The sequence below is a fragment of the Candoia aspera genome, chromosome 4 (genome assembly GCF_035149785.1).
Source record: "Candoia aspera isolate rCanAsp1 chromosome 4, rCanAsp1.hap2, whole genome shotgun sequence".
Classification (NCBI taxonomy): Eukaryota; Metazoa; Chordata; class Lepidosauria; order Squamata; family Boidae; genus Candoia; species Candoia aspera.
In genome coordinates this window covers 97,905,606-97,922,615 of record NC_086156.1, presented here as the reverse complement: position 1 = coordinate 97,922,615, position 17,010 = coordinate 97,905,606, and the positions used below count along the sequence as shown (strand labels likewise).

At 43.4% G+C, this 17,010-nt stretch overlaps 1 protein-coding gene across 2 annotated transcripts; it reads left to right on the top strand.

The window, feature by feature from the left end:
- The first annotated feature begins 851 nt into the window (after positions 1-851).
- LOC134495587 (tetraspanin-4-like) lies at positions 852-16,787 on the top strand. 2 transcript variants are annotated; one of them, XM_063301116.1, is made up of 9 exons: positions 852-986; positions 1,346-1,392; positions 6,918-7,003; positions 8,099-8,290; positions 9,525-9,599; positions 10,747-10,848; positions 10,965-11,093; positions 14,268-14,351; positions 16,318-16,787. In XM_063301116.1, the coding sequence occupies exons 3-9, from the start codon at positions 6,935-6,937 to the stop codon at positions 16,384-16,386; spliced, it is 720 nt and encodes a 239-aa protein (XP_063157186.1). In that variant the 5' UTR covers positions 852-986; positions 1,346-1,392; positions 6,918-6,934; the 3' UTR covers positions 16,387-16,787. The 2 variants fall into 2 exon arrangements, with proteins under 2 accessions (XP_063157186.1, XP_063157185.1); XM_063301115.1 differs by lacking the exon at positions 1,346-1,392.
- Positions 16,788-17,010: the final 223 nt, after the last annotated feature.

The window sequence follows — 17,010 nt, the reverse complement described above, 5'->3', positions numbered from 1 at the left end:
AAGCGCCTCCGCGCTTGAGGCACTCCAGGCGCGGCGAAGGGACCGGCTTGCTCCTCGCGCCTCGCACATCGGGGGCTGCTTGGAAAAGTCGCCGAAAGTTGGCCGGGCGGGAGGCGTAGCAGGGAGGTGCTTTACTCTCGAGAAGGCGCCAATTCCTGCGGGGGGGGGAAAGTGCATTAAACATATCAGAGAAGGGCAATGTCATCTTGAGCGGCGAGGCGCGACAACTTCCCAGGCGATTAATTTGCAAGGCGACTTGCAGAGAAGTAGCGGCGTTACTCTGTTGCAGCAAACGCACAGGGGACATTGTAGCTTAACCTTTTGTTTTAGAGCCCCGCGCAGTGTGGTCGTGTGAACGCGCACCCGGGACTGAGTGCTTATCACTCCCTATTTCCATGCGCATTCACCCAAACCCTGCAGATTGTGCCTGCACCCCAACGCTTGGAAGAGCGCGAACCTTTAACCTCAAAACACCTCGTGCCATCGCTGTTCTTCTCCAAGAAGCGTTTGCACTTGGACACCACGCTTCGCTGAATGTCCTTAAAAAAAAGCGGGGGGGCAGACGGTGTAACAATCGAAGGAAAGCAGGAAGGGCAGGAAAGATCCACCACGTTCCCTCGCCCCCCCAACCGAAAAGGGCTCCGCAGAACCGGATTGGCGTGAATCCAGTAAAACTATTACTATTATTTTTAGACTGGGGCGGACTGAGATCGGCGCAGACGTCCCGAGCTTCGCGGGTATTAGCAAACGTCCCCTTGCCAGAGCCCCTTGGGCTCCTCCCCAGATCCTCAAACACGCCCCGCACTGCTGCCCCCTTCCCCCCGCCCATTTCCTTTCCCCTGTCCCGTGGCTGGAATTCGCTCCCCTTCCGTTTCCATCCTGCATCTCGCACTCCGAGGAAGCCGCTTTCAGATTTGGAGGTACCTGGGGAGGGCCCGCGCTCCAAATCCTCTCTTTTTTCCAAACTCCCCTGACCTGGAGTCAAGGTGAGGGGCGCATCTGGTGTTATTTATATTGGGCAGGGGGGATAAGCCGCGGGGGCGAGCGACGGAGGCAATCTCCGTCACCAAGGCTAGAAAGATGCTCTGGAAAGAAATAGAAGAGACTTTCCTGAGGAAAGGCGCGGGGGGGAGGAAATTCTGCCCTCTAACCCCTCTGTATGGGCTTGATCGTGCCCCTTCTTCATACCTCTTGGTGCAAGATCAGGAAATGGGGGGGGGGGATACAAAGTACACCCACCCACCCACACACACACACACACACACAGTTTTAACAGTAGGTCTTGTTCTAAAGACTTAAAAAGTAATTTGTTGTTTTGGTTTCTTTATTTATTTTTTCCTTTCAGAGATACTATCCAAGGGGGGAGGGAGCCCATCCATTAAATCAAAACGGGTTATGTCATTAAAACAAACAAGCAAGCAAACAAAGTACATTTGACCAGATGTCGAAATCTGAGAGTTCTGTTAAACTAAATTTACAATGAAGAGAGCGGTCTGTCTGTTCTGCCTATCTGTAGTGAATTAGAGGAGGAGGTTTCTCCAAAATGCAGAGAGAGAGAGAGGGAGGGAGAGGGAGAGGGGAAGAGAAACTGAAATTTAAGGCAAGAAGGTTGAGAGGGGAAGATCCTAGAAAGGGAGGGAGCTGGGCAAAAGTGTGGCTGTTTTATATGCTGTTGAATAAGGATGGACAACAGGACTTGATTCAGTTTCTCCGCTTCTTGCAAAACTAAGATTTGTCTCAGTGTAACTTCTACTTGATTTTTTAAAATCGCTTCATTTAGGCTATATAAACATTTTACATGTGTTTTTATTTTTTAACTCTGGGGAGGGGGCTTTTAATTAAACAAACCAAAACAAAACAAAACAATAGAAAAAGGGAAAAAGAAAGAAAAAGGGGAGAATTTTATGCAACAGTTTCCATTTTTAAAATGTTAAATATAGATATATTTCAGCTTTTTAAAAGATAATGGCCATATTTTTATAACCTTGAAAAATTACTTAAATATTTCTCCCCATGTTTAAAGACAAAATAAATGCTTTGCCTTTTCAGTTTTCCAGTCCTGGTCGCTTTTATGATAAATGGTATCAATTTTCAAGAAGAAATTTAGAAAGAGATAAATGCAATGTTTAAAAAAGAGGTAATACATGGGTCTTGAAAGCCAAGATTGTACCATCCATATGTGGAAGTTATGAGTAAGGGGTGTTCTCTGTCTTTATAGACAGTCTGCCATCCTGTTTTTTTTTCCTCTTCCCCTTCTCCCATTACTGCATCTCTCTGATTTCTGTGACCCCTCATTTTTAACTCACATTGTATAATATTTAACATTTCTGGTGGTTTTACTTAGTATATGCTCATACAAGAGCTGTTTTTTTCCCGTAAGATCAACAACAATCCAGTGAGGTAGGTTGGGCTGATTGAGAGTGACTGGTCCATGGCTGAGAGTGGACTAGAACAGTGTTTCTCAACCTTGTCAACTTTAAGAGGTGTGGACTTCAACTCCCAGAATTCCCTAGCCACTAGAATCTTGGTCTCCCCACTCCTAATCCAACACCTGAACCACCACACCACGCTGGCTGTCCTTGCACAGTCTCAATCTGGATTTGGTTCAGCGTTATGGAGAAGCAGTTGATCTGGTATAGAAAGTGGGACTGTTGGACTACGGAAGATTAGGGTTCAAATCCTTATTCAGCCACCCAGTGAACTGCAAGAACTTGGATACAGGACTTAAGCTGACCTATCTCAGAAGATTGGCGTGAGGGCAGAATGGAGAACCACTTCCACTGTTCTTGGCAGGGCCGCAACTGGGGGGGGGGCAACTGGGGCATGTGCCCTGGGCTCTGCGCTGGGGGGGGGGTGCCAAAATGGGCACAGAATCCATGTTTGCCCCAGGAGACATAGACCCTAGTTGCGGGCCTGGTTCTTGGAAGCAGGATATGGGGAAATAAAGTACTTTAACGCCATGAGCTGTTAAGTGAACCTAGATACTGGGTCTGGATGTTAAAGTCATTAGTCTCTTCAGTTTCATTAAAAAGGAAATTAAGCATCTTAACCTACATGGTTATTTGTCCCTTATAGACAGTTTTTTATAAATTGAAGGATAATATCATGCTCAATAACTGAAAAGGTGATGGTAAGCATGTTTACTCAGAAGTAGCCCAGGAATGGACAATCATTTGGTGGGGAAGGTAGTTAATGTTTTTTGGTAGGGGCTGAGGACCACCGTGGGCAGATTAAGGATGTAAAATAGAATCACAGAGGCTGGCAAGGCTAAGATTTTCTACCTTTGGTGGGGTGGGGGGTTCTTTAAATTGTGTTAAGTCTATTTTAGATTTATAATACTGTTTTCATATTTCCCACCTCAGAACGGCAGGAAAGCTACATTTAGCTTTGTGGAGGGAGACCCCCTCCCACCTTTTTTTGTGAGAGAGATTGTAATTAGCTAGTTAGTTAATGATGAAACTTCTATACCGCTTCAGTTGCAATTGGCTGTGAATGGTGTACAAAACAATGTATATAATATATGTATATTGTACTATATACATTGTGTGTATTATATTATATACATATTACACATAAATATATAAAGCATATATATAAAATATACAATATACATGAAAATACACAATACTATACATAATAAAGAACCCCCAAGCAGTCAGCTACAATAGAAAGCAGCACATCTTAATTTTAGTGTTCCCCAGAGATGTTCTAGAATAACCAAGTTTTAAGAAGCTTTTAGAAGATCATGAAGGAGCCATGGTTCTCTCCAGTCCTTGGAGACCCTCAGCAAGGACTCTGTTTGCATATGTTTGGCTGGCAGAATCTGCCTAGAACTGGTGGTCTTGATGATACCAAGGCCCCACGTTGTCATACAGGGTTTTGTAGGTGATAGCCAGTATCTTGAATTGCAATAAGAAATGGACTGGAAGCCCATGCCACTTTGATAATAGCAGTGTGATATGACAGTAATGGTCTGACCCACTGTTGAACAGGCAGCCATGTTCTGGTTCCAGCTTCAGATCTCCAGCTGAAGTTCATTGGTGGTCTTCAAGGGCATCCTGCATTTAGCAAGTTACTGTAATCCAGTTGAGGATTGACAAGGCATGGAAGCACTGCCCGATTCAGGAAAGGGTACAATCTGTGCACCAGCCCTAGCTGGGTCCTTCAGACCACAGCTGCCACTTGCTCTAGATTCACAGGAGCTGTGAATCTAGGAAGACTCCCAGGTTGTGAGCCTGCCCATTCGGGTGTAGCACAACCCCGTCTAGGATCAGAGATGGCAACTCCCCTAGAGTTGGAAGACTTCTGAGCATCACCTTGCTTGGTTTGAGCCTGTTCCTCCCCATCCAGACTCTGACAGCTTTCAGGCACAGCATTAAGACCTCCACCACGTAATGGCTGAATCCATTTCTTACAAATTTTTGACTGAGATACAGATTTTGAGAACCCAGTTTCTTTCACAATTGTGTTAGAAATGGTCAGTTTCTACACCAGCCTTCCTTAACCGTTTGACCCTGGAGGAACCCTTGAAATATTTTTCAGAGCTCGGGGATCCCCTGCACATTCAGGCTCAAATATAGGCCAGAAGTGACACAATTATTACATCCGTTTCACGTGGAGGTCTTAACGGTGTTCTTACACTAAAAATAAAGAATGAAACTTACCTCTTTAATGTGAAGTTGCCTGAATTTGAAATACTTTTTAAAATAAATTGTGATCTCCCAGGGAACCCCTAGTGACCTCTTGGGGAACCCTGGTTGAGAAACCCTGGTCTACACTGCACAGTTGCTGCTTTTTAAACTGTACACCAGCCACCCTCAGCCTGGTGCTCTCTGAATGTGTTGGGATTATAAATGTGACTATTTCCAGCTAGCATGGGAATTGGAGGAATTCTAGTCCTGCACATCTAGACAGCATCAGATTGGTGAAGCATACTTCCTTAAGAGGAAGAACACCAAACTAAGCAGGGCGGGGGCATGTTTGTGTGTGTAAGAAAGTCAAGAGGGTGGCTGTGATTCCACAACTGAAGTCCCATCCTTTTTTACATGTAACTCAATGGGGACAATGTGAAGCTGGCAAATGTGTGGTAAAAATGACTTTTTTTGTGGGACTTGGACAAAAAAGACCAAGTTCAAATTCTTAGTTACAACAGCTTGTTGGCTTAGCTCACACCAGAGTCGGATAATTTAAGCTAGAACAAGCCCAGCATCGTTTTGAGTTAATATTTATCCCTTTCTGCTCCAGTACAGTTTGGTTTTCATGTTTGTATAACTAGTTAGTCCCACTTGTGATTCAATTAAGCATGTTCTTCAAATAGGACCACAAATATGATTTGCTCTTTACCTAACAGTGGGGTATGGATAGTCACAAGTCTGGCACCCCCTATGGGCTGGCTCATTTTTCGATCTTTTTAGCAATTTCAAAAAAGTACCCTTGTTTCTTTCTTTCTTCAAGTTTTTGAGCTTTACGCTTACGATTTCCAGCCCCAGACAATTTTTTTTCACTGACATTTTCACCCTATTTACTGTAAATAATTTTAATTATATCAGTGCCCATTGTTGTCCTATGACAACCATTTTGTGAAATTATATTTAACCTTTGAGTGGGTGTGCTGGTGCAGAGAGTGCGCTATTAGCACTTATAACTTGGATAAGCTGTTGGTCATGCGACTTGCTTGTTCAATACCTTCAGGTCAGATCTTTGTCTAATCTTATCGGCTTCCTGAGGTCCATAGCTGTGCTAATAATTTCTTTTTCATGACTTGCAATGTCTGGTTAGTATGTTGTTCACTACCACTTGACTGACTTTGTGGGTGTTTCAAAAAGCATAGAAAGAAAATGTTCTAAAGCAACCAGGAAAGATTATCAGATTTTCTATTCGTGTATTTTGGAAGGCTTTTCAATTTCGGCACCCCCTAAAATTTGGCAGAGCCAGTTTGGTGTGGTGGTTAAGGCACCAGGCTAGAAACCGGGAAACTGTGAGTTCTAGTCCCATCTTAGGCACAAAGCCAGCCACTCTCTCTCAGCCCTAGGAAGGAGGCAATGGCAAACCACTTCTGAAGAACCTTGCCAAGGAAACTGCAGGGACTTGTCCAGGCAGTCTCCGAGAATCAGACATGATTGAACAGATTAAAAAAAAATTGGCGCCCTGGGCAAGTGCCTGGATTGCCTAGGCCTAGAACCAGCCTTGCCATTAAGAGGACACTGGGATTGGAGACCTGGAATTGCACTGTACTGCTTAGAAGTATGATTATATCAGCATAAACACATACTCTGGAAATTAGTACCAATTGTTGCAACACATGCATACTTTCTTTCACATCTTTTGTTTCCCTTTTTCATTCCCTTTCATGTTTTCTTTTCCTGTTTGGGGACAGAAGGCTTAATTTTCAATAATTAGAAGTCCAAGATTGTAATAACTAAAAAATACTTTGCTTATCAAAAGTCACCAACTCTTGTTGTTTTTATAAGATGATACCATTGATTCCCTCTTAAATGTTAATGTTTTTATTACAATATTAGTTCTATTGTAATAGTTACTAGTTACAATAACTGTTCTCCCCAATATGTATTACTCTTTGTTTATAGGCAGTGATGTGATGTAACCGCCCAGTCCCCCACCGGGGGAGAGGGGTGGTAATATAAATCTAATTAGTAAGTAAGTAAGTAAGTAAGTAAGTAAGTAAGAAAGATGTGATTCTTTAATCTTTAATGTAATTCCCTGTCTCTTACCTTTTGTGGTACTAATCTGATAAAATACTTTGGAGCATTCAACCCTTGCACACTCAACTGTAGATTTTGGATTTAGTATGTCTGTTACTTAGGCCATGGTACTTTTACTGGCAAGCCGAGTGTTGTCTTGAATAATGTGTGGAAATACTCAGTGTTATTGAGTGTTTCATCCACATCTCTTTCTAGGTTTATCGTTGGGCATCATGGGGGTGAGCCGAGGATGTTTGCTTTGTGTTAAAGTGAAAATGTTTGTGTTCAATCTCATCTTCTGGGTGAGTCATGGCAAGTCTGTCTCTCCATAGTGAATTTTACGTGAATCTTGTTTTAAAGTTAAAATGATGCATCAAAGAACCTTTCTGCACAACAGGCTATCTGCACATTGTTGGAATTTTTGCATCTAGGACAGATCCCTTACAAGTTGGTGGATCTGTTCTAGATGCAGGAATATTTTATATTAATGACTGTGCTGTCTATCTATCTCTATCTATCTCTATCTATCTCTATCTAATTTAACTTGAGCAGTGTGATTCTGGGCAGTTTATGAGAAACAAACAAGATAAAAACAACAATCAGCAATGAACAATGATAATTAATAATAGGTGATCGACTCACATTCATATCCTCTTCTGATGGGAACTTCCTCATTGTTATAATAATAATAATCATAATTTATTAAACTTGTAGGCCGCCCCACTCTCAGAGACTCTGGGTGGCTCAGAACAATCAAACAAAGAAATTACAATAAATTTTTTTTAAAAAGATAAAGGTAAAAGATGTCAATGCAATGAAGTGAGGGGTCTCCCTCTCCCTCACTGAAGGCCTGGGTGAAAAGCCAGGTCTTCATGGCTCTTCTAAACAACAGAGTTATAAACCCCTGTCTTGTAGGATTGATGTGAGATTAAATAAGGTACAGAGTATATTTACCGATTCAATATTGTAATGATAAAACAGTCTAAAACTTGGTTTTAATTCCCTGTATGGCTCATTGGCTAAACTTCTATGATGTCATGGAATGTTTATAAACCTTGGAACCCCAACAGTCCACAACAATTGAATGTTAGAGTAGTTTCTTCTGGGGAAGTGAAAGATCCTTTGGGGTGGTGGGGAGAGTGGGAATTAAGCTAATTATTTCTCCTGCAACAGTGTCCTGAAGCACAATGGGAAAAGAGTCAACCAGTGTTTCTCAACCTTGGCAAATTTAAGATGGGTGGACTTCAATTCCCAGAATTCCCTAGCCAGCCATGATGGCTAGGGAATTCTGGGAGTTGAAGTCCAACCATCTTAAAGTTGCCAAGGTTGAGAAACACTGGAGTTGACCTTCCATTCTTGATTATGTGAATGTGCTTCTCCTCTGTCTCTCCCTTTAGCTGGGAGGCTGTGGGGTACTTGGCGTGGGTGTATGGCTGGCTGCCACCCAGGGCCGCTTTGCTACCTTATCCTTCTCCTTCCCATCGCTGTCAGCAGCAGGGCTCTTCATGGCAACAGGGGCCATCATCATGGTGGTGGGGTTCCTCGGATGCTTGGGGGCCGCCACAGAACATCGATGCCTCTTACTGACGGTAAGTAGCATCTCTTTGTACCATATGCATGAACAAGGGTCAAGTGGAATGAATGTCAAATAAGCCCATTGGTAGGAGCATATACAGGTAGTCCTCGACTTATGACCATTTGTTTAACAATTGTTCAAAGTTACAACAGCCTTGGAAAAAGTGCTTTATGACCTGTACTTGCACTTACGACTGTCATACCATCCCTGTGGTCACATGATTGCAATTGGGCACTTGGGAACCAGCTCGCATTTACAACCCGTTGCAGCATCTTGCAGTCATGTAATTGTGATTTGTGAGCTTTTTTGGTGGTTTCCAGCAAAAAACATCCATTGGGGAAGCTGGATTCGCTTAACAACCTGTGATTTATTTAACAACCATTGTAAAAATGGTCATAAAATTGGATCCAGTCACATGGTGATTCGACTTACGACTGCAACGACTTACAACATAAATTCCGGTCCCAATTGTGATTGTAAGTCAAGGACTACTTGTACTGGTCAGAGAAGGTGGTATCTAAAGGACTTAATTTGAAGCAGGATTTGTTTACAGGGCCTGGTTAAATGCTAGGCATGCTCAGCCATGGAATATGCAAAATAATAAGCAGTAAATTTCTGACCAGGGATGTCCCCAGGGAGGGGTTCAAAAAATCAAGATGGCAGCCACAGCCATGCGTTTGAAGCCCCGCTGCCTTTTTCCGCTCCCCAAATCGATTCCATTTCACACAACCTTCCTAAGAATTGCTTTCATTTTTTTGGATGCTGGACTTCACTTTTCTTTCTCTTCTGAAAGGTTTCTTCCTTTGCACCGGATCTTTTTATATAATATACTGCAAGGCAGGGACTTGTTCTACGATCATACATAAACTGCTGTGAGAATTGTTTTGAATTCCCTAAATGCTTTAAAGAATGGGCCTAAATGCTTTAATGAATTAAAACTAGTAGAATTAAAATGTGCACTTTTGGGGGCGGGTTATGTGAAGGGAAGTCTGGATGTAATTGTGGAGCTGAGGAGCACATCTGGAGAGCATCAGGTTGAGGAAGGTGTTCCAAGGTATTTTTCTAACATTCTGGTTGTCTATGCACAGTCCAGTAAGTCCATTAAAAAATACTGAGCAGAAAGGTTCACATGGTAGAAACAATCCTAGCTGAGATATGCACATATCTGTATATAAACATAACACTCGTACCTAAACATAAAACCCTCCATCCTGGATGGACTGATTGATTTGTTCATTTCTCCTTAGTTCTTCCTGGTCCTTTCCACCCTCTTTCTCCTGGAACTAGTTGGATTGCTAGTTTTTGTCACTTGCCGGGATAAGGTAAGGATCCTTATTTCCATATATTTAGAAAAATTAGAAGGAATAGGGGTGAAAGAGATTACTTAAGGAAGAACCTCAGTGCTCTGCATAACAGCTGATCATGGCATCCCCACTACCAGAAACGTGCTTCACAGTATGAATTCCCAGTGCCCAAAGAAGTACGTAATACAGACCGTAAGTCTGTCTCAATTTCATGGAATGAGGAAAGAATCCATTATACGCATTTAATTCATCATTTCCATACCATAAAGATGACAAAGATACAGCTCAATTTTTGCACCCTCAAAAGTTTCCTTAGAAGAGCTATAGCATGTATTCCTTTAAAAACGGAATAATTGGAAGAAACAATTTTGTCCTGGCCAGGTCATCTTCTTTGTTTCTGCATGGTCATGTCAATCATACGTAGTTTGGGGCTGTGCATCAGAGAACAATATTTAATGATCATATACCAATGTAGTCATTCCATCCATCCATCCCTACCTTAGTGTGTTCAGAACTGATGATGATATGAGAGAAAAAAAATATGGAGGTCTCGTTTCAACCTCTCCTGCTTCCCTAACTGTGGGTTTATAAGAAATCTGTTAAGAAACTGGAAAATTTGCATCTGGGCATAACTTAGTACAGTGTTTCTCAAACTTGGTAACTTTAAGATGTATGGATCAACTCCCAGAATTCCCAAGCCAGCCAGCCACTGGCGTAGTATGTTCTAACCCAGGTTCCAGCCACCAGAAGTGCCCTTTTGTAGGGCATTTTATATTCTTACAGAATCTTGTTGGCTTGTTTTGGAGTTCCCCATGCCATAAGAGTTCTCTTCAATCAGATTACTCAGTGTTTGTGTTCCTGGGTAATGGTATTTTGATCATCTAAAAAGTGATATTAAAAGAACAGACTGAAGCGTTAAGTATACAAATATGGATTGCAAGTATACAGTGTATTAGAATGTCAAGTTTTCCTATCCAGGACTCTAGCCAACCCAAAGTGCCCTCTTTCAGCATCGGTCATCCCAACCCCGCTCAGGTGTTTTGGAGAAGACTTCTTAATCACCACTGTGAGGATTGGAAACCTGGTTCATTTGTCCCCCAACCCTGCGCATTTATTTGCAACACTGAAATAATCAATTGGTACATGTAGTGTGTCTTTCTTCCAGTTTGACCGATATGCTCAGTCCAACCTCAAGGAAGGACTCAAGCTCTATGAGACAGAAGACAACTTGGGGTTAACCAAAGCGTGGGACCTTGTGCAAAATGAGGTGAGCGTGTAAAAGCCAATTCAGTGTGCTACATACAGTGCAGGCTGGATTGAAACCATTGGGAGTTTTTCCTGACATCAGACAGACAGACAGACACCGTTCTTCTTGCTTTTCAGTTCCGTTGTTGTGGGGTGCAGAACTACACAGATTGGTTTGAGATGAGGAACAGCACTTGGGTTCCCGAGTCCTGCTGCTTACAGCGAAGTGATGGTTGTCAAGTGGACAGTGCCAGCTGGTGGAAGGAGGTGAGATAGCAGCAACAGGATTGTGCTAAAGATGATTGGGAATTCCCTTTCCTGCAGTGGCTTCCAAATCGCATCTTCTCTAAGGGAGCCTGTAACATTCAATGCCAGATTGAAGCACAGAGGACCTGGTTGGGAGGCCCTGCAGACATCTTCCTGTCTGTGTGGCCTTCCAGGTTCTCCAACTCCAATGCAGTGTTGAATTGCCATGGTGGACTCTGTTTTTATGCCAAGACGCACAACCTGAAATTCCATAGCCAGATGTAGGTCCCAGGGACCTCCAAAGTATGTTTCTAAATTGTTGTTTTTAATGTGACCAAGTGGAGGACATTGTTAAATGAAGGAGAGTATGATATCAATTTTAATTAAATATAAATTGATATGAGGCGAAATCAACTTTAGATTTTGCCCTGTATTCTTGGCATTAAAAAATTGCACCCTCCTGCCTTAGAGACGCATAGAGGGGAAGAGCCGCCATTCTAGAAATTCAGTTCAAGATAATTTTTGCATCATCTCTGAGTTAGTCCGTTTTTGCTGTTCTACATTGCTTAGAAAGGGTCCCCCACAAAAAGCCTTTGAGGGGAAGGCCTTCAACATCTCTTTTCCCTTAACATCCTCAGTGATCCTTATCTTAGGGCCTTTCCCTACTTGCATCTAACCATGCTATGAACATGCCCTGGCAACTGCTTTATTCTGCTGGGCCTCAGTACATTGCCTTCATCCCATTCTCAGCCCGTGACTGAGACAGGCTTAGGTCATCCTTGGCTGTTCCATTTTTAAAGTAGCATATTCTACTTAAGTTGGCAGCAGTTAGTGGCAGTTTAAGGGTGTCAGCCATGGGCCACATTTTCCCATTCATGATGGCAGTGGCACAGGCTGATGACCCCCAGGGATGGGATGAGCCTGACACCTACAGCTCACTTTGGGTGTGTGCTGCTCACTCCCTCATCCACTGGGATCCTGGACACTCTTCTTTGGCCCCATTCTTTTTTCTTTTCTGGAAGGGAAAAGAGCAAATCCCCAAATAACTGATTGGCAGGAGGGAACCTGATGTAAATGAGTTTACAGTGCTAAACTTCTCAAAATAAATCAATGTGCGGGGTGGGAGGGCTGCTCATTAAAAGCTACTTAATGGGCACCCCCTCTACCCATCAACTGTTGGGTGGGTGCCAGATGAGCAATCTCTTCATCGTGCCCAGCCCTCCCTCCCCACAGACCAGCTTGGAATCAATGCCTGGTTCACAAGTGTGGATGGGGCTGCCTAATAAACCAGTAGGGCCTCTCCTACTTTCTCAGGCACCATTCCCTGTAGATCAGCCCTCTTGATGCCAAGGCTTGAGAGATGGCGAAAACCATGGGTCTATCCTTGTAGCCATCCACCAATCTCAGTAGAGTCATGATTGGCAGACAGTCCAGAAAGCGGGAGGGAAGCAACACCATGGCTTTGTATAACATGCCCTTTGTGGGTGTCCCTTTGAGTCAGTGTTGACTCAAGTTTCAGAAGTGGTTTGCCATTGCCTCCTTCCTAGGGGTGAGAGAGAATGACTGGCCCAAGGTGGGTGCAGCTGACTTTGTGGTTAAGGTGGGACTAGAACTCTCGGTCTCCCGGTTTCTAGCTTGATGCCTTAACCATTACACCAGATTGGCTCTCTGTAACACACTGATTAAAATTAGGATATCACCACCCAGCAGCAAGCCAGAACAGAAACTATAGAGGTATGCGAGGGATTGGCAGTGAGAACAGCAAATTTTGCACTAGTTTAGTGTTCTGCTGGCTCAAGGAGAACACAAACTGAGCCATGGTGAAAAACTGACAGTCGGTGTCATCCTAGATTCATTTCACTTTAAACAGAATTAAATAATAGGGAAAAGCCTTCTTTTCCTTTATCTTAATTATTAAACCCAGAGGCAGATACTAAAGGTGAGGAAACGTGGACCGTGAAACACCATTGTTTACTTCCCAATGGGGGGAAAAATAATTACACCACCGGTTACCAGGAAAGCCTCACCTGCCCCTCTTCCTTTGGTGCTTTTCTGTTTCCTCCGAAGCCTTTTGGCCTCCAACATGTGATATACAGTTCTGCAGTCCCATAGGTATATACCAGTAGTTTTCTGTCCTTTCGCTTGCTGGGATTTTCTTTCTTTTGCTATTGTTAGAAATTGCTGGGATTCCTTTGTGTTTATAACCTTTTGCATCTTAGAATTGCTAGTTAGTTGCCATCCACCCTTACAGATACTATGAATTCACCACTATTTATTTTTTTTACTTGTCTATTAAGATGCCTTATACGTGTATGAATATGAGTTTATACTCATAAATAAATGGCCTTCTCTGCTCACCAGGATATGCTCTGGCTTTTATTTTAAGAGCTATGTCCTTACTTGTGTACCTGTCCATGTTTTAAGAACAGCCTCTCCCGTTTCTTGACGCCATTAGAGATCTAGGAAATGGGTTCAGCCCTGGGCCTTTGGGATGATGTCACCTAAATTGCAGAATGCCTTTTCTGGGTTTTTGGCCTAACTCTTCTTTTCTAGTTTTGGGTGAGAACTTAAGACTCATTCACATTTTGTTGTGAATGTTAATTCTGTCCTTGACATTGGCATTGTAAGAATTGATCGATCGGTTACATGCCATCAAGTCATCGCCGACGCTTAGCAGCCACATAGATATTCCCCATGATGATCTGTCCTTAATCTGGTCTTCAACGGTGCACTCAGTGCCGCTGCAGCTAAGTCCCTCCACCTTGCTGCTGGTTGTCCCCATCTTCTCTTTCCTCCCACCTTTCCCGGATTTAGAGCCTTCTCCAGAGATTGTAAGAATTACATTTTTTAAATGTCTGTTTATGATTTTTAAGAGTGTCTATTTATTTTCAAACACTAGATAACAATAGTGTGTGTGTGTAAGCATGTACGTATAGATCTCGTCCCAATTATAGCGTACTGACAACCTTCATTTTCTGTCTCCTGTCATCTTTCCCAAATTTACTTTTAAAATGCTTAAACAGAAGTATAATGCCTCTATGTTCAAGTAGCACCTGAAAAGTGCTGGTAGAAATCACAGGCTGATCTTTTCAAGGAGCAGGGTTAATGACAACAGCACAGTATACAGGACATCCCTCCCAAGGTTTCTGACCTCTGTTTCACGTGCTTCTATTTGTTTTGTCCTCTTCCTTGCAGCCTTGCTACGAGAAGGTGAAACGCTGGCTAGGGGAGAACATCTCTGCAATGGGCATTTTTGCTGCCTGTATCATTGTTGTCCAGGTGAGGTGGTCAGAACAGTGGTGGCAGATGGAGTGACCTAGACCAGTGTCTTTCTCAACTTTGGCAACTTTAAGGTGTGTGAACTTCAACTCCCAGAATTCCCCAGCTAGCCATGCTGGCTGGGGAATTCTGGGAGTTGGAGTCCACACACCTTAAAGTTGCCAAGGTTGAGCAACACTGACCTAGACAACTAGCAAGGCTTCCTTGAAAGAAACTTAATACTCATCACAATGGGCATAGAGGAAGGGGGCACAAGCATCTCTCCCAACCCCTTGGGAGGTTCCTGAATCCCCCAAAGTCACACTTGCAGATCCGAGTGCACAATTTTTAGTTCAACGAGTAACAAGCAAGAGAGAGCTTGCAATCTCCCACTAGACTTAATGCACTTTTTTGCTTAACCCCTCCTAACTCTAAAACAAAACAGTGGCCAATGTTTTAATCTTTGCCTGCTTGGATGATATCATATATCACCTCAGTGTCTCCTGCTGGACTTGGAGGATAAAAAGAAATATGTGCAATAAAATGTGCTCCTTTCCTTAAAAAAATGGGGTTACCTACCATGAGAAAAAGGGCAAAGGGCAGGCAGAAGAAAAGCCAGCTGTACAGTCCATTAAGATGATGCATGTTCAACAAAGACAACGTGTTATATTTAGGTCCTAATATAATAGGAAAGTTGTGCAAGAGAGCAATGGGATCAGAAAAGCGGTATATAAATTAAAAACAATGCGAAGGATTTAAGTCTTTGGCCAACTGTTAAAAAGCTTATTCCACTGGTTTCCAAGGTTTCATCAAGCATGGCTTACACTTTATAATATTTATCTGGGTTTTTAACGTATCTGGACTACAAATTTCCCAATAGCCACTAGATGGTAGGAAAGAGGTGGGTTTTCTGTTTTCCTTTGCTGACATCTAGCAGTTGTCTGCATTGTGTATACTGCAGATCTGAGTAGAAGATAATAGAGCTGGGCTTAAGCCACTTTTTAAATGTGTCCAACACCCAGAGAGAACATCCAGCTCAAGATTTGTTGTCAGGAGCTCAAGGCGGCATATATAGTGCCCCTTCCTGCCTTTTTATTCTCACAATCACTCCTGGTTGAGAAGGTGTGGCCCAAAGACCGCCAGGGAGCTTCCATGGCTGAGGGTGAACTTGAACCTGGGTCTCCCCCAGTGCCAGTCCAGACCCAGCACCCTGGCTGTTGTTATACCCCCACCAGGTGCTCTAAAGTGGCTTTCCCCAACCAGATCCCTGTAATTTCCAACCCACGTGGAGGGTGCCAGGCTGAGGAAGGTTGTGCTACTAGGATAGCACGTACTACCTGCTTCTTGCACCATCCAGATTCCATTAAGGCTGGTGGGGAGGGTGTGGGGGAGGGTGTGGAGGAGGGCCCTCCCTGCTCCATTCACTTTCTGGTTTAAGCCTGGTTAAACTCAGTTTGAAAAAGAGAGGGAGGAAAGTATCTTATACCAAAGTAGGCACTGGTTCATATGCTCAGTACTGTTTGCAGTTACTAGCAGCAGCTGCCGCTCCCCTGGGATTCAGACAGGGGTTCTTTCCCAGCCGTTTTGCAGTGCTAGATGGGACCTTCTGCACTCATTGCTCCTCAAAACTGGAGGCCTTCTGATGGAGTAGGCCATACGCGGCTAGGCTTAGAACAGAATTTCTCACTCTTGGCAAGTTTAAGATGGGTGGACTTCAACTCCCGGAACTCCCCAGCCACCACAGTGGATGGGGAATTCTGGGAGTTGAAGTCCACCCATCTTAAACTTGCCAAGAGTGAGAAACACTGGCTTATACAATGGTTAGTTTCTACATATTAAGCAGCAGGATTACTTCATGGCCTTGGCAAGAGCTGGCAGTACCTGCCTATGTTTTGGAGCAAACGAGGAACAGGCATTTCAGGGTATTGAAAAGCTGGGCTAGGGCTTCTGTTCTCTTTCTGACTAGATCTGTCTCCACTCTTTTTAGGTCTTGGGCATCGTGTTCTCCATGCTGATGTATTGCCAAGTTCGGAGGGCAGAGAAATACTACGACTGACTCTATCCCAGTCCACTCCTTGTCCTTCCAAACTTGGAGACATGAGGCTCAGAAGAAGGAACAAGGGCATTTTTAGCTCCTCTGGAGCTCTTCTGAATTGGCCCCTTCCCACATCTTTCAGTTCCTCTTCTTCAGGCGAAAGCCAATTCTGCTGCTTGGTATGGACCTACTAAGGTAGGTCCATACCTTGCTTGCAAGAGGGGCCCTTTCTCCCCAGAATAACCTATTCTCCCGAGGAACCTCATCTGTTTCTGTTGCCCATAAGCTTTTTAACTCCTAAGCAAAGCTCCTTCAATACATCTTGACTTCTCCCTATATTTTATGATGTAGTCCCTTCAACCCTCCTGCTTTGTATATAACAAAAATATACTAAGCACCAATAAAGCAGTATTTATCTTTTAGATACTGCATTTGGTACCTGTTGCCTATTTGTACTTTGTGTTATGATTCAGTTGCACCTCTAACCGTACCTTAAAAAGGGTGGGAGGTTGAGTAAGCGAATAACTGAGCTTTTTCGGATATAAACTCCTTAGAATTCTTCATGTTATTGATGTCCCATTATCACTCTCCTTGACAAAGGGAAAAATGGGCATATTGACAAAGCAGTCCCATTGAAGATTAAAA